The sequence below is a fragment of the Filicampus tigris genome, chromosome 20, assembly GCF_054856515.1.
Source record: "Filicampus tigris isolate MCC_2025a chromosome 20, RoL_Ftig_1.0, whole genome shotgun sequence".
Lineage (NCBI taxonomy): Eukaryota > Metazoa > Chordata > Actinopteri > Syngnathiformes > Syngnathidae > Filicampus > Filicampus tigris.
Window position 1 is genome coordinate 12,169,326 of NC_141236.1, and position 22,678 is coordinate 12,192,003.

Consider the following 22,678-nt stretch of genomic DNA (forward strand, 5'->3'; position numbering starts at 1 on the left):
GGTGGGGTGCGGGGAGGGCTGTCTGTCTTTATTCATCTTGACGGTCTCGTTGGCTATGCTAAATTTGGACACGGTAACCCCAAGGTCAAAAGAAAATGCAAAGTCGGAGGTCACCTTGGATGCTTGTTATTTGCCTGTCCCGAAATTGAGGTGAGGCAAGATTGGAGCCCCCCCTGCCGGGTTTCAATAGCGTCGGAGATTAGGAAAGGTAATCCTGTTTCAAAGAAGGAAGGAGGGGCCGGAGCGGGCAATGTGGGTCAGAGACAAAGTGGTAGCAAGCAAGTAAATGTTATGTTTCCCGTACGCGCAAGCATGACGGCGGGCTTCTCTTCTCTCCTGAAGACGTTGGAGAGACAGAAGATGTCCGTGGACTCCATGAAGCGGCCGCTGATGATGGCCGCCCTCAACGGCCTCTACGTGGCCCGCATGCCCGTCCCCGAGTGTCCGGCGGACGACGGCGCCAAGGCTGCCACCGACGAACGGGTAAGACCGCCTCAGCTAAGGTTGCTTTCAAATTCTGGTTTTAGTGTGGCCGAATGACATTTTATTGCGCTGCAACTCAACCACAATAATAATCCTATTGGCATTTTATCCAGGCAGTGTCAAGAGAAAAAGGAATTAAATTTTTCCTTCAACCAAATTTATGCAATTATATTTTGTAAACTGAGGTGATTTTTTTCAAGTCAACATTCACCAACGTAGAGCACAAATAAGTAAATCATTTATAAATGAGGGTTTGTAATGACAAGAAGTAACTCAATTTTATTTGCATTCAAATACGTCAAAACGAGAATCTAAAATGAAGTAATATTTTTTTTTGTTCACTTTTAAACTTGCATTTCAAACTATGATCTATAAAGAATTTCTATTTTTCCAATTATTTAAATATATAAAAACCACGAATCCAAATTTTATTTTCATTTTCACGAATCTCTAATACAAATTGAAGACAATGATTGCCTGTCTTGTATTTAACTAACAAACCAAACTGTAGGGTTGAATGTAAATCCAACTCCGCAATATAAATACAGGGTACTACATAAATATGTATAAATGTATAAATCTATAAATTGAGTCGACAAAAGTAGTAAACTGAATATTATCAGCGTGTTGGCCATTAACAAGAGGCCTTTTGTCCACGCTGTTGCTAAGCTCAGAAGGACAAGCCCTAAGTGGGCTGTGGAACGCGTGGCACGCCGGCGCTTTATCGCCTGCGGGCTCTGCCGCTATGCTAAGAATGTGAGCCCGGCCTCAGTGATGGACAGTGCCAGAAAAAAAAAAAAAAAAAAAAAAGAGGAACAACAAGACCCTAATACACGAGTGCCTTACATTGAAGGTTCACATTTGCGTTTTGTATCATGTTAGCATGAAGCTAGTTGACAATCCATGTTAGTGACTGATTCCCTCCCGACCCGCCAGTGTAAGACGTTGGAGCTGAAGCTGGAGGAGGAGCGCGTCTTCACCGAGTACGAGCAGGTGCCCAAAAAGAGGGAGGACGGCGCGCTGACCACGGCCACGCTCCCCGAGAACGCGGAGCGCAACCGCTTCCGCGACGTGGTCCCGTACGAGGAGAACCGAGTGGAGCTGGTGCCCAACAAGGAGAACAACACAGGCTACATCAACGCCTCCCATATCAAGGTGAGTGGGCGTGGTTGGGTGCCAGGCGGACACAAGTGTTGAGAGAAAAATAACATTTATTAAATGTGTTTGTTATATTTTTGATTTTATTTTGGTTGGGAAAAATACAAATAATTGTCTTCCTCTAAGGAAAAAAAATTTTTTTTTTAAATAGAGAAAATTAGTTAATACAACTTTTGATTTATTGTATTTATTGATTTCCATGAGGCCTTTTTGCCTCTTGAAAAAATAAATGAAAATAAATCTGTACCTTTTTAAAAATAATAATAATAAACATTTAGTGTTGAGTTTAGTTCATGTTGAAAAAATAAATACAAAATTATTTTTTTTCATTTTTTTAAAAACTTTAAAAAATGATTTGTTTTGTTAAAAAATGATTACAAAAATATATAGAAAATACATTTCTTAAAATTTAATCTTCATCCAGTAGTTTCTCCCCAAAAATGGGGAAAATTAAATCAATTTAATGAAACAAAAACGTATACAAATTTACTTTGACTAAAATAAGTAAATAATTAAACATGCAAATAAATAAAATGTTCCATTCGTCCATTTCCTTTTCCCACAAAAATCCATATCCATCCATCCATCCACCATTTTTCTATCTCACGTATCCCCACTGGGGTTTGTGTCTGGGTGAGCTGAAGCCGATCTTCAAAAACACGGTGGTTCGTTTACACAATTCCGTTATTCCACCGTTCTGTGCGTAGCACTTTTCTGTTCCGCAGTGCACAAGCGGTACCCGGACAGTGGGAAGTCGAGCCGAGTAGGTACCAAGTCGTCTTAGCGTTGCACTTTTCAAACGCCTCCAGTCTCTTGATGCACTCTAGCTCTTCATTCATCAGCGTCTCAAAACAGGACTCGCGTGACGACCACATCACACGGCAGACATGAAGGGCGAAGGCTTAACGACGCGCTCGTGTTTCTCTCCCTCCCGTCTTTCTTGTGGTGGCCTTTGAGCAACGAAAGGATGAAAGGCGGCAGCTCCAAAGCGCTCGCTGGAATTCACCCGGAATGCGCTCCCAAATACTAAAACCTTCTTAAGTCCAGCTGAGCCGCTAAGAGTCCTGCCTACCTCGCCCGCCACACCGTGCGTGAGTTTGCGTTCGGCGTGGTCGCCGCCTGTCACGGCCCTGCGTAACCCTCTTAACCGCGTTGCTTGAAGCAGCGAGCGCACAAGAACAAAAAGCCTTTTATTTGTTTTCATTCATGTTTACGCGTTGGTTTACCACTTTTTACAGTTGCGCAGGTTGAAGGTGGAGGTTTTTGGGTCATTTTTAACTCGACAAGGCAGCCTGGTTCACAAATGTGATGAATTCCGTGTAAGGGAACACCTCTCCTTTGCCGAAATAATATTGCACTGTGTGAGGCAAATGGTAGTCGTACCAGATAGTATAAAACATTTAAAAGGCATTTACAAACAAATTAATTTAGATAAAACCAAATTAAAGAAAAAAAAATACTAAAAAGAACAAAATGCAAAGACAAGATTTTTTTTTTTCACCAATATTTGTATTAAATTTGATTCAAACCCAGAACAAACTTCACTCTGCTGAGTGAGAATACAACACACAATAAAAAACGGAAAGAGAAATACAAGAAAATAATAATAATAATAATAATAGGCAACAGAATGGAAAAATGTATTCTAGAAATGCTTTAAATGGGGGGGGTTATTCTGAGTATTTTGTGGTGTTAAATTTAGGTGCACTTGATGCATTTATTTTGTGGGCAGGTGACCATCCGAGGGGAGGAGTGGCACTACATCGGCACCCAGGGCCCGCTGGCCAACACCTGCGCCGATTTCTGGCAGATGGTGTGGGAGCAGGGCGTCAACGTCATCGCCATGGTTACGGCTGAAGAGGTACACACGCACGCACGCAAGCGTCTGGCGGACGTGCGTCCATCCGGTTACGTCTGACCGCCCCTTTGCGCGTGTTCCCAGGAGGGCGGGCGGCCCAAGAGTCACCGCTACTGGCCCAAGCTGGGCTCCAAGCACAACTCGGCCACGCACGGCAAGTTCAAGGTGACCACCAAATTCCGCACCGACTCGGGCTGCTACGCCACGACGGGCCTGAAGGTCAAACACCTGCTGTCGGGCCAGGAGAGGACCGTGTGGCACCTGCAGTACACCGACTGGCCCGAGCAGGGCTGCCCCGAATATGTCCAGGGCTTCCTCTGTGGGTGACCGCCTCCATTTTGTCCTCCACGGCGTGTGTTTGGATTTGCTTACATTTCATTTTTCCCTCCTTTTTTTTTTTATTTTTTTTATCTTATCTGTCTTCTCAGCCTACCTGGAGGAGATCCAGTCGGTGAGGAGGCACACCAACTCCATGCTGGACACTTCCAAGAGCCTCAACCCACCCGTGGTGGTGCACTGTAGCGCAGGGGTGGGCCGCACTGGCGTGGTCATCCTCACCGAGTTAATGATTAGCTGCCTGGAGCACAATGAGGTTTGTACCTTCAAAAAAAAAAAAAAGTGTCTATATTAGCTCGATAACAATTCGGTCTATCCCTAATTTGTATCTATAATAGAAATATTTTCTGAATTATTTACATTTTGCTTTATAGTGTGCATCCTTACATTTATGTGATGCTTATTATTGCAACTGATGGCAATTGTGGCTTGTTGTCATCGTCCCGTTTAGCCCGTGGAGATCCCCACTATGCTTTCGGGCTTGAGGCAGCAGAGGATGTTGATGGTCCAGACCATCTCGCAGTATAAGTTCGTCTACCAGGTCCTCATCCAGTTCCTCAAGAACTCTCGCCTCATCTGAAATGTCGGCAGAATACAACCCCTCACCCCCCATTTGACATTGTATTCATTTCCTTTTTTTGTTTTCATTTTTAAACTTGATAAAATGGTTTATTTCCTCAAATAGTGGCCATCCATCCCTCTAATAGACTCTGTGCCCAATTAACCTGCCACAAGATGGCGCCAAAGCACTGCCTGCCTAATTAAAAGGATTGCGCTGGCGCCATCTTGGTGCCAAGTAACTATTTTGAAGTGTTGGGAGGACGTTGTATTAGTCAGAAAGCTTCTTCTAATAGAAAACTAGTGCTTTGGCACCATTTGTAGCATCTATGGGCAATTATGCACCTTTTTGGGGTGAGTGTCAAGTAGTTGCTTCATAAATCTATGGTTGACACGCAGCTTGGCCAGTTATATTCTGTTGCTAACCAAAACAACAGCACCTATCAACACAATTAAAGTGATGTAATCATGCCTGCCCCATCTGCAATTGTGTAAATAACCCCACCAGGCCACTATATGAGGAAATGCAGGTTGAAAGTGGCACAGTAGTGTTTGAACAGCAGTTGTGTGACAAAAAAAAACTCCAGCAAATATTAACTGAAACGTTATAACAAATGTTTGTTTTTTTTAATTTTATATTTATTTATCCATCTCAACATTGTGCTCACCTACATTACGTTTCAATATGTCCACTCAATTTCGGAACAAATACAGTGAATCCAATAAGTATCCAAAGCGCTTCACTTTTTTGCAAGTTCCTCCACTACACAAAATGCTCGATGATAACAACAAAGAACAACGTTATTTTTAAAATGTGACAAATCTATTCAAGTCCCTGTAAAGTGAAATGATTGCCTTTCTGGCCGTAATGTGCACGCACTTGCGGAAGACAAGGAGGCGCTCTAAAGCGGCCACGCCCGCCGACTATCCAGGGTAGACATAAAACTATGGAAAAAGGTGAAGCTCTATGAATACTTTTCATATGATGCAACATGAGTTTAATACCCGCCATTTCCCCCCTAACAGTTCCTCTTAAGTTTAATTTGTTTTTCGGTGGGCTGTAGGTGCGAACATTTCAATAATTGGGATGAAACCTACAAAAAGTACAAGGAGACCACTGAATCCCACACTCACTTTGTAAATAGCGTAAAACCGTGCCTTAATGGAGATCTCCACAGTCCACACCTATCCTTAGTTGAACTTTTTGGAGTCAGTATTTATCCTTCAACATGTTTATAAAATAACTTTTTTTTTTTTTTTGTACAGACACATGTATTGTGTGAAAACGTGTTAATCGTTCATGACTTGGTACTATCAAAAATACCGCAACCTGTTCAACTATGCATGCGTTTTGTTTGTTTGTTTTTTTAAACAAATATCTATTTGAATGTATATATAAGCATATAAATATATCTATTCTCTTAAGTATAAGCTTCCTGCTCTCTCAAGTGTTTTATTGCACTCGTTTGTCTTGCAGCATTCCACTGTTTGTTCCTATTTAATCCCCCTTTCTCTTGGTGCGTGTACATATGTTTTGTATGTGTGTTTTCACTGCATTCTTCTCCTTCCCCGTAAACACGTACTTGCTTGTAATGCAATAAATGCCTTATTTTCTCTATGAAGGTGTCAACTTAGTATTTTATGTGTGCAGGGGACTCACTTGACTTAGGTGGTATTTTTAGTTTTACGTAGGTATTTTAAAACAATATATATAAAATCGCATTAGAACTAAAAAACAAAAACAAAAAATATTTTTGTCATGTCGGCCTATGTTAAAACGGTATGGCCTGACGGTAGAATATTATAAGTTTACAAGTAGTCAAAAAATTAACCGATCAGAGATTGATGGAAGACAGGTGTGACTCAATACGTGTCAATCATTTTTCTGCTTGTGCACGTGCGAACGGTGCCAAGCTGCAGTGACCAACTTCACTCAAAGTGAGTGTAGCAGTAAAAAATGGGGACATTTCAAAGATTTTTATTTTATTTTTTGCCGTTACATGTAATGTCTCACTTGAAATCTGGCGAACGTATGCGAAACTGGAAAACATTGACACCTGTAGGCGTGAAGCCGAAGCTGGAATACAACGCTGAATTAACGGCATCGGCAACTTCAACGCTGAATTAACGGCATCGGCAACTTCAGCGTCGTGTCAAAGTCGTCGTTGTCAGCGGGTCGTCAGGTAAGCTGTTCACCACTCTTATATTTTTCATTAATTGAACACTCAGAAAAATGCTGAACATTTATTGTTTGACAACTTTGCAACATGAATAAAGTCTATGCTAGCAATGTAGCAGCCGTGGCTAACGGCAGCTTGCGTACCTGAGACGTTGTACGTACAGTGCATGTCGCGTGCACGTTAGTGAGGGGCGTGGCTTTGATCGGGGGCGTGGGTTGACAGTACAGTGGACCCCATTGCGAAAATAAATAAAAAACGGTCACGGGACGGATTCAACTCCTAATTCAAGGTAGCATCGTATTCCTTTGAAGTGACGTTTGTTTGAGTTGTTCGCGCAGCTCTTGGACATAGGGATGATCTTTCCCGTGGGCCACTTCCATGATGGTCATTGCCTGTCAAACACACGTTTCACATGTGACCACTTTCACGCAGATAAATATTTAATCCGAAAGGCACTGCACCTTCTTGAGCGCGCTGACGCCCGCCGAGCGTCTATCCAAGGCCATGTAGAGCCGTGACAGCTTCAGGTACAAAGACGACACGTTCAGCGAGTAGGCTGGATACAGCTGGCTGCAATGTGCGTACGTAGATTACGTTTAATTATTACGTAGCACGTACGCATATTTTGTGTTGTTGTGATTGCAATCTATATGTTGCATTTTATTTATAAGCATCTTGCTGGACAAAGTCCGAATAAGACAAGAAATAGCAATATAACTACTCAATTTTAAACTTAGCATAAATAAAACGATGGGTGGGAATGTGTTCCGAAGGTGTTTTGTAATAGTTTTTTTGAAATATTACTGTACTACATGTTACTGTTAGGACACTCTGGTGTGCTCGAGAAAAAATGAGGGCATATTTGGAATCAGCGCAAGCAATTCATATCGAAAAGTTGACTTGCATTTCTGATTAAAAAGTTTAGTAACAATTTGTTGACCAATATAATCAATGTATAGTCATCATAATAATAATAATAATAATAACAACAGTATGCACCTGAAGGGTTGTAGGAGCATCTCTCCATAGCGCACGGCAGCGTGGAGGTCTCCCTGGTAGACGCACACGCCCATGGCCTGGTAGTTGACGTGCAGCATGTAGACGTTGGCCTCGTCCAGCACGCCGCCCATCTCCTCCAGGCTCTGCTCGCACATCTCCAGAAGCTCGCTAGGGGGTGCCAGAGAGTCAAGGAGACAAGGGGACAGGCTTCATTTAATCCCCAAATCTTAAAGCTGTTCGGGCAAAAACAAAAGGATATTTTTGACACGTTTGAGTTGGCGGAAGTCCCGGATGCTTTTGCGGGCGTAGCGCAACATGGCGCTCACCGCCTCCGCGTCTGCCGGCTGACCATGCTTGCGCACTTTCAGCTTCAGCTTGTCCTGCACTTGGAAAAATTCAACATAATTTGTATTGTATTGTGTGCGCGTGTTCATGCCTGTGCATTTAAGAGGCGGGGCGGCTCATGCGTGAATGTGCTTATTGTGTTTATGGGTTTGATGGTTTGCATTGGATGAACAGCTGAGATGTGCTCTCCTGCCTTTTGGTTTTGTTTTGTATGCCTTCTTTTAGTCTATCTATGTGTGTGTTCTCACTTTGGATCTGGTGCGACACTCTGCGCAGTCGCAGGTGAAGTAGTAGGACTCCCTGAGCCTTCCGTTGCGGTCGTCTGTCGGGTAGAGCAGGTCGATGTAACTGATCAGCACCTACAAGTGGAAAGCACACATGAATTCGTTCCATGTTTGTATTTGAAGTCTAAGGTCTGTTTTTGGTTCATGTGTAGTATTTCTCCCGCAAACATGTTGTCTGTGTAAAGTGAGCAGTGTGTGCGTGCGCGTGCGTGAACATGCATGTGTGTGTGCGTGTCTCACTTCATCTCCAGCTGTCATGTCCTTTACGGCCCGCACCTCAGCATTGGCACCCTTGAACGTCACAATCACGCTGGGAAGGCAACTGTGGTTGATCAGCGCCACACTGCACAACACATACAACTTAGGCTACTCTTTTTTTTTTTTTCATATGTTCATATTTACCCGAAAAAAATATTTATGTATTATTTATTATATGATCACATTGATTTTCCCCCCCCACGTTTGTCCACTGATTCAATTTCAACATTCACCTCATTCAGGTCATACACTGAGTTACTGAAGTAGCCTGCTAGCTAAATAACAAACAAACAAAAACACCACATTTTCACTTTTGGCTGAGTTTTGGTTGAGGAATTTCATGTCCTTTTTTGTCATTTGGGTCATCCTGCATCCCAGAATGAAAAATGGCCCGTCATCGTAGGCCACCTTCCGTGAACCAGGAAGTACGTAGCCAGCGAGCTAACAAACGTAGTATTTAGTGTTGACTAAACGCTAGCAGTTGGAGAGTATTATCGACTCCCGCATGTGCTAATTAGCTTAGCATGAAGCACTTGGTCGGGGTGGTGACTAACTTTGGTCTTACTCTGGGTAGACTGCGGTGCCCATGTGGGACAGTTCCTCGTCCTCTATAGTAAAGCCATTACAGGACACCTGTGCATAAGAAAGAAACAAAAGAAAGCATCATGGACTGTAAATTGTTGTTGTTGTTATTTTAAAAAAAAGGTGTTTTTACCTGTGAGAATAGTGAGAGCAGCTCTTTGGAGTCGGGAAAGTCCAAATGTTTGGAGTAAAAGCGATGCAGTCCGGCTGCGTCCGCCTGGACGTTGTCTCGTTTCTCGTTGTCCATGTCCTCCACGTCTACGACGGGAAGAACTTCAAATTAAGGTTTCCGTATGTGGTTTAAATTAGAATTGCAAATTCGGGGTTTTCAACCCATGGTTGGGGTTTCAAGCCGTTGGTGCCTCAAGCTATGGTGGAGGTTTCAAGACGTGACGTCAAGCCAGGGTTCACATAAGGGTTAGGGTTTTAAAACAAGGGCTAGGGTTTCACATTAAGGTTGCGATAGCCAAGGGTAGGGTTTGAAATTGGTGTTTGAAGCAGACTTGACTTGTGTTGTGCGGCGTTGGACTCACGTGACTGCATATCTGCGATGAGTAAGATCTTCTCGGACGCGCTTCGTTCTTTCTGCGTTTTCTGCAGGGACGCGCGCGTTATCGTTTCAGCTCAAACACGGCCGAGAGCGCGGAAGCCGGACAAAAGCGCTTCCCTTCCCTCCCCTCCTCACCTTCCTGGCCAGGATTCGGGCCACCAGTCGGCTGCTTTCCGACGGGCACCATTTCTCCCCGAAGGCCACCATGGCCGAGCACTCCAGCTTGTGCGCCGCCCAGTCGCCCTTCTGCGCTCGCAGCAGCAAAACTCAAATTAAGAACAATAATTAACCTTTTTTTTTTTCTTTTTGGGAGCCTAAAAATAGTCCAGTAAAATATGTGGGAACATAAAATCATACTCAAGTAATTAGATGAAATATGTATCTTGTATAATATACAAGATATGTTACAGTGATACAAAATAAATAAAAGCTAGCGGAAGGCAAAAAACAGATCATACACGGCTCGTATCTGGAAATACTCGTAAGGGAAGTCGCGTGTATCTCATGGCACCGCTGTCATTTTAAACCCAAATCAAACATTCGTAGCGGCCACATGATTCTTGTCTCCTACCTGACATTTGGCGTTGCAGTAGTAGGCTTTCTTGCACTTGCCACATCTTGCCAGGCTCTCCTTCCTGAAAATGACTTCAAATCTTCAATTTCATTCACGGATTTCAGGCAAGTCCCAATTTTGTTGCCGTTTTGTTCTGTCCCACTGTCGACTGAAATTGACGTCAAAGTGCCCTCGGGCTCGCATTGCGAACGTCACGTGACCATACCCAGAAATCAGGCGAGCTGTGAGGTTTGCGATGCGAGCCCGAAGGCGCTTTAACGTCAAAGTCAGCGCCGGCTAAAATATCGGCATGAAAACAGGCGGATTGATCTGATTAATTCCAACGACGCAATATTAATCACAATACAATGTTTAGACTAGTAAGGGTGCATGGAGCCTGTTATTGAAAATGTATTCTATTTTTTAAATTTGAGTTCACCTTTCAGTAACCTATTGGAATCTCATCGTTTCTCCAATGTGGCCATTTTTACATTACAGCCCCCCCCCCCCTCCATTACTGGCGGACGAAAAGTTGCAACTGATAGCGGCGGCCGGCTTGCAAACATTCCGCGGTATTAATAGTGTTGACCTTATGGAGCGCCAGATGTCCCAAAGCGTAAAGTCGCCCTTAAAGAAATGTGACGGTGCAAATCCAAGACGCTGTAGCTTGGAGAACACCAGCTGCGATTCAATCCCGGTTAATGAATTGACACTTAGGAGGATACTCATCCCAGGTCTCCCTTTTCACCAGTGTGAGCCGCCAGCGGCCAAACATGACAACTGGGCCCACAGGAATAGAAACTCAAGCGCGGTCGTGTGCACATTTTGACGCCGTTAGCCCAAAGGGTGACTTGCTAGCATGTGGCAAATCGGGACGATCAAAGTATTTGAAACTGCTCTCTGTGTGGTGCACGGGCGACGGCGTAAACATGATGTGTTGTGAAATTGAGATCTGTATGATAGTAGTCTTCTTGCATTTAATATTGTGGCCCTTCAAAAAGCTCCTGTGTCTCTACAAGATGGGCTGTAGTGGCGTCGTTTGCAAAAATAACCCAAATAATATTAATATATAATTCAAATGTATAGTAAATGAGATAGCCCTAATTAAATGAAATATTAAGTGGTAATATTATACTTATTATAAATGCGTAGTAATCCTATTACTGCTACGACTAAAAAAAACAACACCGCAAAAATAAGCAGTCCAATAATACACTAAATAAAATGTACAATCAAAAATAACTCGAATTCAACAACTGTAAATTGGACTATGTAAGAAGTAATGTAAAGGTGAATAAATAACACAAATGAAATACAATATAATGAAACATATTTTGGGGGACATGTGAAAATCAAGACACAAAAAGCTTAACAATTTGAAATTGAAATAAAAAAATGTTTAAATTAAACAATTACATCAAGTTAAAAAAAACAAATTCATATACAGATATTGAATAAAAAAATAGGACATTTATAAAAAAGGTATACTAGTTTTATATACATCGAATAAATAAATAAAATAATAAATACATACATTGAATAAACAAAGTAAAAATGTTAAGTAAACAACACCAATTAAAATAATATAAAATGATTACATATCATATACAAAAATATAATAAACACATTAAATCAATGCAAAAAAGTCTAAAGATTTTAAAATTAGCAGAACACCAATAAAATTCCAAATATTAAGTTTGAATAACTAGTACATGGAAAAAAAATCAATGTAAAAAAAAAAAATGAATAAATCATGAAATCCCACTACAGCACTAGACTATGCATGATACAATTACATGGATAGCATTTGCCTTGCCATGATCGATAAATCGACTGATCGATTGATGGATCCACGTGTACCTGTTGAAGCAGAACTCGCAGTAGTTTCCCCTCTCTTGGGCCGAGAGGACGTAGCCGTACGGCGGGCAGGAGAAGAGCAGCTCCCCGACGTGGAAGCCTCTGCTCACCCGCAGGCCTCGCCCTTTGTCCGGGCTGTCAAACCTCTCGATGCCGTCGATGCCCGCGCCGCTCATGCTGACAAGTCGTCCACTTTGTCGTCTTTTTCTTCTTCTTCTTGGCCCCCCTGCTTCACGAAGGTGAAGAAGACCCCCATAGCGGTCAAGTGGGCGGAACCACCGTTGCTATTAAAAGATTGGGGGACCTCCTTCCCGCTTGGGCCCCCACGCTAGTTTTGTAACACTAACCCAATTGAAGGGTTTCCCTGGCAGGAATGATATGTTTACAAGAAGTTTTTGGGTGAGTTGTGACATTATAAATAAGAATTTAACGTCTATATGTAATGACTTGATTGGGATCTAATGAGTGGAATAGCGCCACCTGTGCTGAACGGCTATAATACACCCAATTATACATATAGAAAACAATTGGAAAATCTGAAATGTAACATGTGCAATTTTGTCAAAAACAATTCAATTTATATTCGTAGCGTGAAGTATGAAAATGCTATCATTTTACATTTTTTTAAGCGTATTTCCTTTTGAGCGTACAAGCGTGCTCGTGATTTGCTATTGTATTTTTTATTTTTTAAATGGGCGACTACGGCCACCTGGTGGTGGTGACTCAGAATGCCAGACATGACAACCCCTCACCAAGTAAAACAGTTTAGAAAAGAAGCAGTTGAAATAATTCACAAGTAACAAAAATAAACTAAACAAAACTTGAGCAAAAAAAAAAGAAAAAATCATGCCCTAAATGACTGTTTGGATCCCTCCACTTTCAAATCAATCCTCAACACGCGTCCACCTTTCCCAAACAACTTTTAATTTGTAAATGTGTCATATTTTAAATTGTCGATTGTTTCGGGTTTTTTTTGTAGTCTTTGAGTTCCTTGCAAAATGCATCCTTAAATAAATTATTCAAATAAGTGAGGGGAATACAGGATTAATGGAAAATAAAGTATAACTAATAAATAAATAAAGGCAAAAGAAAGACCTCGTGAATAAAATTAAAATAGAAAATGAAGAAACTGATGAAGGACAAAAAAAAAGGTAAAACAAGTGGTGGAAGGAGTTAATGAATGAAAAAATCAGATAGTGAAATAAGACAAACTAGCCATTTCACAATATATGAGATGATAAATGATAAAAATATGATAAGAAAATAACCAAAACCAAATGAAACAAGCAACAAGAAATAATTCTTTGAAATGAAAACACCAAACTAAGTGGCAGACAGAATGAATGAAATGAACCAGTAAAATAACCAATGCAAATAATTACTCAATTTAAAGAATGTGAAAATGAAACAAATATAAAGAGTAAAAAATGTGGAGTAAGAAACGGAATAAAAATGAAATACACATTTCATTTCAAGAGAAACATTACAACACTCAGCAGCCTACTCGTTGCAGGGAAAACCGAGAGCGCCCTCTTGTGGAGAAGTATTTGAAGTACACCTTAAAAAGAACATTACGCCGATCGTTTTGCTTACCTTCCATAAAGTGTTGAAATCTCATTTTTGTTCTTGTCTGAATTAGTTAATGAACAAAAATTTTAACACAATGCACGCAAATAACTGTACCACTGTAAAAAATACAACTTGTAGATTTTGGGGCTAAAAATAATTTAAATTGGAGCAATTTTGAAAATATTGACATTTATGGCAGTAATGCTAGTTAGCACAACAAAAAACAAGCAAGTTGTTCTCCGAAACAATTTGCAGAGTTGTTTTTATTTATGGTGGGGGACAATTAGGTCTGTAAACTTTTATTTCTTTGTTGAAAATGCGGGAAATTTTCAGATTAGCAAAATGTAAAATATGTTGTTGAATTCCCCAACTTATTATTATTATTATTATTAATTTATTTTTTTTATCAAAGTTTGTTATTTTGAGTTCACACAACTTTTTTTTACACTGTATGTACTGTACTCCTCAACACTAGTGTGAAGAGTTGTCCTTTGTGTGCATCTAAAACCTTTATCCAACCTTGCCCCAGTTGCCACCCCCCCCCCCCCCTGATTTTTTTTTTTTATTATAATTTCATTTCCCCACTCTTCCAATCTAAAGACGTGTTCCTCCTCATTTTTTAATAATGCCCAAGCAAAGGGAGGCATGTCCACCCGGCAGATTACTCGCTCGTCTTTGGCGTCTCGTCTTGATTACATCCGAGGAAGTTGATTTGATTTGGAAGAAACCCCCGTGTTTCCCGGGAGCCCGAGCCGATCTCTTTAGACCTTGGCTGGCGTGCCGGGTTCTTGCTTTGCCACACACACGATGATCTTGATGAATATGATCTGAAAAGAGAGAGAGAGGATTAGGTGAAAGGATTATAATTTCCAATGATGAGGAATGATAAGAAACAATAAATCCTAAAGTAGATTTAGTTCTCAAGGAAAAAACCTGTTATGGAAAACAGAATAAGAGACAGGGGCAGAGAAATTAAATAGATACACAACGCATGACCTGTTTCCAAACTTCTCTGTATTTATTATTCTAGATTTTACATTTGTCATGGAGTTGCGTCACTTTCTGACAATTTTTTTTTTTTTAAATTTCTTAACATTTTTTTTCGTCATGAGGGTCAGGTGCAATTACAAATTCTCCATTTTAAAGATATACATAATGTTAATAAATAAATGTAAAAAAGGTTCAAATGAATAGGCCTTTCAATATGACACAGACCTACTTAGTTAGTGGTGCAATGCTGCCCCCTCTCGACTTGGAGTGAATTCGACTTGAGCTAGCTCAACGCGAGCTGAGCTAGCTCGCGTTAGCTTGAAGAACGCAACAAAAACGACAACTAACACCCAAACCTCAGGCGTCTTTTTGAGTCGACAGAAGACAAAATGGCCGCCCCCAGAGATGGCTAAAAACAAGTGGATTAAAATGTATTCCACAAACGCCAAATTAATCAGAATGCCGTGTTTCAACTAGTGGGCCTGCTGGCAAGATATTCTTGAAAAAAATATGTTTGGGTTGACTTGCGCTTTAATCATTTGTGAAGGAAAATAATCCCGCAGCCGCTATGTAAAAAGAAGATTCGGTGTAGGCGTGGCTAACTAGCTAGTTTACCTCACGTCAGATCTTCTTCTGGATTTTAGCTCGGTACTAGCATTTGTCTGAATTTTAATTCATGAGTGAAAAGACAGCACTGCAGCACAAGGAATTTTTTTTTAAAAAGTAGTAATTTGCATGGAGTTCCATAGAAATGAGAAACTGCCTTTTTTTTTTCAGTGCACAAGTGTCACTGGTGTAAAAATCGAAAAGAGAAAAACGAATACGCAGGTCAGTCGGGCCGATCCGTCATCACGTCCTAATAATAGACGTACACAGTCCGCGCAGTTCGAGCTTTCTGTTTATGCTCGCGTCAAAGTGAGATTACATCGTGTATTTGGATAGCAACGCCGATCTGTTTGGCGTTTTTATAAATGATCCGCTTCCCCGGCGCGGTAAGCGCTCTGTTTTTACACCCCTCAAAGACACCGTGCGCATAATTTACAGGCGCACCGTTGATGGATACGCAGGGGCATTGTCACATTGGGAAGCTCATAAAGCAGCAGCTGCTAATGCCTCGCTGCCGGGAGGTCGCCCATGCGCGCCCCCCCCGTGTGAAATCCAGCGCGGTTAAAGACCCTTTGCCGCTCTCGGCCTCGCGGTCCGAGTCAACCGGGGCCCTCGTCACCTCGTATTCCTGACCTTGTCGTCGCGTGCCGGCGGCGGCGGCGGCGGCGTGCCGTGCTAACCAGAGGTCACCGGCGGGTCAGGCCTCCGGAGGTGGACGTTTGTTTGCGCCGCGTTTGTACGTATGTGTGTGTACGTGAGATGCGCTAGCCCTGACCGCTTGAAGGGGGGACCGCGCGCCAAGAATTGTCCCGATATAGGGCCGGACACTAAATCCACTTTCTTACCGGGACCGAGACAACGTTCATCCTGCCCTTATCTGGAGCGGCGAGCGTCAAGTCTAGCCGCCGTGTCGCGTCTCGGCGAGGGCAGGGTGACGCCGGCCGTCTTAACCCGGCCGAAAAGCCCTCATCTCCTCTGTTTATCCACGTGTCTTTGCTCTGGCCGCGGCCCCCGCGCCGTAGGGCCGAGCGGCCTCCGCTGGCCGCCGTCCCCCCCACCCCCCCCCCCCCCCGCCTAAGCCGTGCTTTCACTGGGGGGCTTAGCGCCTTCAGCCCCCGGCCGCTTTACGAGCGGACAGCTGGGCTAATCTGTCGCCCCTCCCCTCGTCTCCTTCGGTCCTGTCCGATTGCGTCTTTGGACTCCTTTTGGTTCTGTGATTGAAGTGCGCTTTACCGGCCCTCTGGACCGGATTTTGGGTGGCTGTTTATAAAAAAAAAAATAAATAAAAAATAAAAAAAAAATTCCCACATTTGTGAACGTGTCGGTTTTGAGGACACTCGATTTTGCTAGCATAAAGCGCCGCGCTTCATCCTGCGCTGGTGTCTTGACTTGCGGTCGAACAGACTGAAGTCCAACCAAATTTCAACCACCTGTAACAGATGAGAAATTTGAAGTTTGACATCGCGAGTGGGCCGAGCATCGTGGCTACGTTTGATGACTCGCCATTAAACCCGAAGCGAGGCTCCGAGTCCTTCTAAACGCGGTTTATTCATCGCATTGATTGCCTTTCATGAACTAGTAGCAACACTTAGCACTAAATCCCCCCAGACCCTCGCAGTTGGTCTTTTGGGAGCGTGTCGGGCCGGGCGGGGTGAAGTCATCATTTTTGGACCTCCGTCATTTGCCTTCTTCCCCGGCCATTGGCCGCCTTCCACAACATCTCCATCTGCATTCTTTCCATCTTCCGTTTGCATCCATTTCGACCTCACCGTCCCTCTTGCGCCTCCTCGTCCTCCTTGGCGCTGCCCTCTTCAGCTAAACTTAGAAGTGACAACAGTTGCGGGGTGACACCAAAGTCTAAATAAGAGCAGAACAATAGCCCCCTCCCTGCCGCCTGCCTCATTACGGACGGCCATTGTTCTCTCCGTCCACGCTCACGCTCTTGTGGGGAGCTCGTTAGCTATGCTAACGAAAGCCGATGTAGCGAGTGGGGGGGGGGGGGGGTGTTTGATGCTCTTTAAGTGGCCACTTCTGGAAAGCAAAGTCAATCGTCAGAGCTGGCAGACTCGAGTCGTGCGATTTGACTAGAGTCAAACGAACAAAAGTCCCATTCTATTCTATATCTCATATTCCGGATATGACTTCCCTTAGTCAATGCCTGTTTAACCGGTCAAGTGTCACAAAAGTCAGGCCTACTTTGTTTTATTTATTTTTTTTTGGGGGGGGGGGGGGGGGGGAGACCTTGCGAGATGAAAACAGCCGCCGCGTCTTGCCTTACGCCTTAGTTCAGTTAGCCGGTGAGACATCCAATCAGTCAGTGCGTCTGTAAATAGCCCCGGCTCCTTTGAGCCGTCGTGCAAGAGGAATTCTCGTTCTCCTTGGTGTATTAATAGTGCCCGTGCATTGTTTCCGGCGGCGGCGGCGGCAGCAGCAGCAGCAGCAGCAGCAGCACTCCTGCAATCAAAGGAAGTTGGCCTGCCAAGTATACAAATATTTTCCTTTGTCCCTATGTTTAGACGGCGCGCAAGAACGTGTCCACTTGTTCCTGGATGGATGTCGGCTTGTTTATTTGTGTGCGTGACGGGATATCGGCGCCCGTACATCTTGTATTGATTTATTTTTTTTAAAATGGCGTGAGAGGTCATGCATAGTCTACAAAAGTGGGTGTTTTTAAACTTTTTTTACGGGCCGGGACTCGTATGTAGAGGCAAAACTTCCATTTCAGGTCGTCAGAGTGCACCGACTTCGTATTAGGAGGTTTTCTGAACCGTTTGGAATGATTTGGGCTCATGGCAGCGCTGCATTTGACCTTGGACCTTTTGTCCCCCCCCCCCAACCCTGCAGACCTTGAAAAAAAAAATATCCCAAATTGAAGCCCTCAAAACTGCAACAAGCGATTTATATATTTCACCGTACATTTAGAACCGCGACAAACCTCGCGATTAATTTGCAATTAATCGCGAGATTAATCGCAGTTTCGGGTCGTCATCGCGCCGCTTCTTCGGAATAGTTGGGGGCTGCGCTGGCGGCGAAGCGCTTTTTCCACGCCGCCGATGAGTCACGCGCCGCCCGCGCCCCCAAAAATATGAGAGAAGCGGGATATCGGAGGCCCCCGTGGCCAAGTGGTGGCGCGGAGGCGTCATCGGTCACTTGGAGTCCGCCCGTGACTCACCAAGGGCACAATGGAATTAGTGCCATCCTCCACCATGTGACAGCTTGCTCTGGCTAAATGGTGTAATAATCTACCCCTCCTCTCGCAAACGTCCGACAGCAAGCGCGCACACAGGCGCGCGAGCGCCTCCCTTTCGCCCTCCCCGCACCAACTGGCGCCGATAACATTGTCTTAAGCTATAAAAAAAAGATTTCTCGCCCTCCCTCGCATCCCTCCTGCCTCCATTGCGGTAATTATTGAATTAATGCAGATGGAGAGAGACATCTGCATGTTAAAGTGTTGGCCTCTCTCTTATGCACAGCAGATGTTCCCCTGTCATTTACTCAAATTATGCTGCATGGATACACGGAGGGAGAGACGGGCGGGCGGGCGGGCGGGCGAGAGAGAGAGAGAGAGAGAGAAAGTTCCTCGCCAAGGCGACATTGTCTCACAGTCGGCGTCGACGGCGGCCAAATTCGCCGTGCATCTGTTCTTCCAGTCAACAAACGCGCTCCTCTTCACTTGAGATGTCATCCTTACGGAGCAAACTCCAGTTTCACGTCACACCGTTTTTTTTTTTAAAGCACTGTGAAATGTCGAGGGGACGCTTTAGGGGAAAATCTGCAATGTAAAAAGTAATCCAGTAATCCCTGCCTTCGTTACGTCTCGGCTGGACGACTGTAATGCTTTTTTTATTTGGGAGTCAGCCAGTCCCTCCATCAAGCATCTCCAGTTGGTCCAAAATGCTGCTGCTCATCTCCAATCTGGAATTTGTACAACTCTAATTCTGGCCTGCCTTTACTGCCTCCCTCTACATTTAAAAAAAAATTATTTTAACGTTAATTTGTCTTGGGGAAGTCAAATCATGCAAGCCCACTAGTTGAAACAAGGCATTCTGATAAATATCGCATTTGTGGAATAAGAGTTTAAAAGATGTGTGGAATAAGAGTTTAAAAGAAAAAAAAATAATCCACTCGTTTTTAGCCATCACTGTCGGCGGCCATTTTGTCACTTCTGTCGCCTGAAAATGACATCACAACCGCTCAGGTAACGACCAATCACGGCTGATCTGTTTTCTGAATCTGAGCCGTGATTGGTCGTTACCCGAGCCCTGAGTAGTTGTGATGTCATTTGCAGTCGACAGAATTGGCAAAATGGCCGCCCCCTGAGATGGCTAAAAACGAGTGGATTTTCCTGCTTAACTCATATTGCACAAACACAAAATGAATCAGAATGCCGTGCTTCAACTAGTGGGCCTGCTGGGAGCATATTTCGGGGGATTTCCCCTTTAAACTATATTTTTCTTCGTCGATTTGGCATGAGCTAAAGCATTGTTTTCGTATTTATTGTTTTTTTTATGTTGTGAATGTATTGTTTTAACAGTCTTTGCTTTCATGGCATTGTGCGCAGCACTATTTAATAGAACAATATGATTTGCCCTCTTGTGGCCTCTATAGGCAATTACAAGCCGCTTTGAGTGGGTATCAGTTACTTGTGGATTTTCGCGCATGAATATGCGGGTTCAAAATCCTTAAAAAAAAAAAAATGTATATAACATGGGGCGTGAACGGTGAACCATGATATAGCGGAGGATCACTTCATACTATAAAGTTGACCCGAAAGCTGAAGTCCTCACTGGACAAGGCACCGTGTGCCCTTGACGATTATCTGTTGATTATTTGGCGCTAGTTGGAGACACGGAGTGAGTCCATGTACAAGAGTGTCCCTGACCTTCTCCTTGGGATTATGTCCCAGGTTGGTTTGGCCTCGTATCTCCGGATTACGTTTGATAAAAAAAAAAAAACATTCTTGTATTATTTTTTTTTCGGTGCTTATTGTATTAATACTCTTCGCCCTCTAAAAGCTCGCTCCCCGTGCCTGCTTTAAGGTAATCTTCTTCCACTTGAGCTTTTAAAATGTTTTAGGGAGGCGGTCTGTCTTTGTGTTCTTTACTCCTTCATTTTAGGTATGCTCTTGCTTGGATTACATTGGAAACAGTTGATTATTGAATCCAAAAATAATAATATGCAGAATCACCATGTATATTAGCTGGAAAGTAGAATGAGCTGGTCGATTTGAACGGTCGCATTTACTTTAGTTATATCTCAGTTTTAACGTTACTTTCTAGTCGGGATGCAATGAGTAATCGACAATTATCTTTGATAATCGATTCATTGTTTAGAGACCTTTTGGAAAATTGTCCAACAACTGTGAATTTCAGCTTCTTAACTGTGAATAATATCCAATTTCCATAACACTCCATGACAGCAAATTATTATTTTTGTGTTGACTCCAAATAAAACATTTGCTTTTACTTTTGGGAACAATGATCAACATTCTTGCCAGTTTTCTGACATGTTATGGCACAAACCATTGACTGAATCATAATTATTGTTTGTGCATTTTCTGTACCGTAAATTTGAAATCATGTGCTCTTTTTGGCAAAAAAAATAAGGATGGCAATTAAGTTTAAAAAAAAAAAGTCTGATCAGTTACTTGTGTAAATTGACCGATTAATCCGTTATATAAAATAATCGTGAGATGCAGCCCTAATTTTCTATTCCTGATTCCGTTTATTTGGTTTGGCTCACGTGGTTATGATTTTAATCAGGAAGAAAATGTGATTTGCACGGGAATGCGGTTTGGTGAACTAATTTTCATCTGAAGGTGCTCATCTTTGTCACAGGAAAACAGTCAAGACAGGACACTATCCAGTGCAGGGAACAATATAGAATTTTATACACAAGAATTTCAAAAATCAAAGTAAGCCCCCCCCCCCATATTTCATACAAACCAAACATTTCAATAGGCAGTATTTGCCTTCATGAGCATCAATGTGAGGCCTCCATAAACAGTGACAGGCGCCCTCTAGTGCTAGTCAAGGGCGTAGCTCAGGCATCTGTGTGGTCAACTAAACACCTGACTTCACTTCCGCTTTCCTCACTTGGGTTTCACATGTGTAAAAAGGAAAATCAAGGCTCGGGTCTGTGTCTCCAACCACAAGTGCCAAGACTTCCTTTTAATAACCAGCACCGTTATTATTGTACGCATGAAAACAGTCGTTAAGGAAGTAGTCCCTTTAGTGCGCCGCCACAGTATTTTCCCTTTCAGGTTGATGATAAAAAAAATAAGTGTTCAAGAGGGAAAGCATTAGCAACAGTTAGCAAGGGGTTGTTAATGTTGATATTGTGCAGATTAGGGCTGTTCGATTATAGAAAAAAAAAAAATCGTGATTATTTTGGTAATAGTTGAAATCTCGGTTATTCAAACGATCATTTATTTTTTGGTACAAAACAAGAAAATGTTTAAAACGTACAAAGACAAATACATGTGAGTAAGTTTCTTTTGGACCAAACAAAATCCATTAAAAAATATTATAAATGTGCAAATGTATGAATTCAAGTTGGATATCAAAGCAAATTGCTTTGACTACGACTGCGCCAATTTTGTAATCGTGGAGTGTAATAATCGTAATTGTCATTGAATTTCGATTAATTGCACAGCCCTACCGCAGGTGACTGCGTGAATTAAAAAAACATCGGAGAATGATGTTGCAGTTTGCGGTCCGCGCGCGCGCGCACACCAACTGGCGTCCACGCACAAACGCCGCTCCTGCGCACACCCATCGGAGTCAGCACAACTTCCTTCTATTCTCTCCCCAAAAGCCTTAAAGCCAACAGACGCTTTCTCGTTATCATTGCCAGTTATCACTCTTAACTCTGTCTGATAAGACTTTACTTTCTGACCCAGATGTTAAGGAGTTCAATTTATCAGATGCGCCACAAGAGCAAAGCGGCGGGGAGGAGGCGGGATGAGCGAGCAGCGCAAATACCCGCGGGCTCCAGAGATGAGATGTAATATGCCTTTTTTTTTTTTTTTTTTTTTTTTTTGTTTGCTTTCTGGAGCGGCGTTAGCACAGTAAGGAGCTCAGCGTCTAAAGAGGCTTTGCTATAGGCGGGAAAGATGTGGCACATTACGCCGCGGCCGCAAACCTGCTTGATTAATGGGTCAGGATAATCACCTCATCAAATCACTCTCACTTATTAAATCTTGTTTAATATCGTAATGAGGGCCCTCCTGAGCTGCTTTGGTCGATTCCCTCCTCCTCTCGTCCTCGTCTATGACTCGCCCCCCCCCCCCCTTCGCCGACCCCCGCGGCCTTTGCGATTTGACAGGAAGAAGCTATTCTTCTCGTCTCTCGATTGTGCCGCCACGTTCAAGCTTTTCCCGGGACGGCGTTCCTGATCTCGGATTTTTGCTCGGCACGGATTCGGGGACTTGGCTCGCAATTTTGGGTTGAAAGATTCATTGGTTCCTTTTCTTCCGGTTGCCCTGTTCGCGACTAGGGCTGACCGGTGAAG

General features: G+C 43.2%; 3 protein-coding genes across 4 annotated transcripts in view; 2 read left to right on the forward strand and 1 right to left on the reverse strand.

Annotated features, from left to right (window-relative positions):
• The window catches only part of LOC147128397 (tyrosine-protein phosphatase non-receptor type 14-like), a 44,804-nt gene extending 38,793 nt beyond the window's left edge, over nt 1–6,011 (forward strand). For both annotated transcript variants that reach the window (XM_086018066.1, XM_086018067.1), the window contains 6 exons: nt 343–483; nt 1,420–1,638; nt 3,374–3,502; nt 3,584–3,818; nt 3,928–4,091; nt 4,287–6,011. In XM_086018066.1, coding sequence (XP_085874192.1) covers nt 343–483; nt 1,420–1,638; nt 3,374–3,502; nt 3,584–3,818; nt 3,928–4,091; nt 4,287–4,415 — 1,017 coding nt within the window. In that variant the 3' untranslated portion in view covers nt 4,416–6,011. The remainder of the gene's footprint in view (nt 1–342; nt 484–1,419; nt 1,639–3,373; nt 3,503–3,583; nt 3,819–3,927; nt 4,092–4,286) is intronic.
• Nucleotides 5,906–12,232, reverse strand: LOC147128398 (N-lysine methyltransferase SMYD2-B-like). Its single transcript, XM_086018091.1, has 12 exons — nt 12,005–12,232; nt 10,163–10,226; nt 9,727–9,837; nt 9,575–9,635; nt 9,175–9,299; nt 9,025–9,092; nt 8,442–8,544; nt 8,166–8,276; nt 7,832–7,952; nt 7,573–7,747; nt 7,035–7,143; nt 5,906–6,965 (listed from the first exon to the last, which is right to left on the reverse strand). The coding sequence occupies exons 1-12, from the start codon at nt 12,175–12,177 to the stop codon at nt 6,858–6,860; spliced, it is 1,329 nt and encodes a 442-aa protein (XP_085874217.1). The 5' UTR covers nt 12,178–12,232; the 3' UTR covers nt 5,906–6,857.
• Nucleotides 6,294–22,678, forward strand: part of snx9b (sorting nexin 9b) — a 152,837-nt gene continuing 136,452 nt past the window's right edge. The window contains exon 1 of the mRNA XM_086018086.1: nt 6,294–6,576. The gene's annotated coding sequence lies outside the window, so the exon portion shown is untranslated. The remainder of the gene's footprint in view (nt 6,577–22,678) is intronic.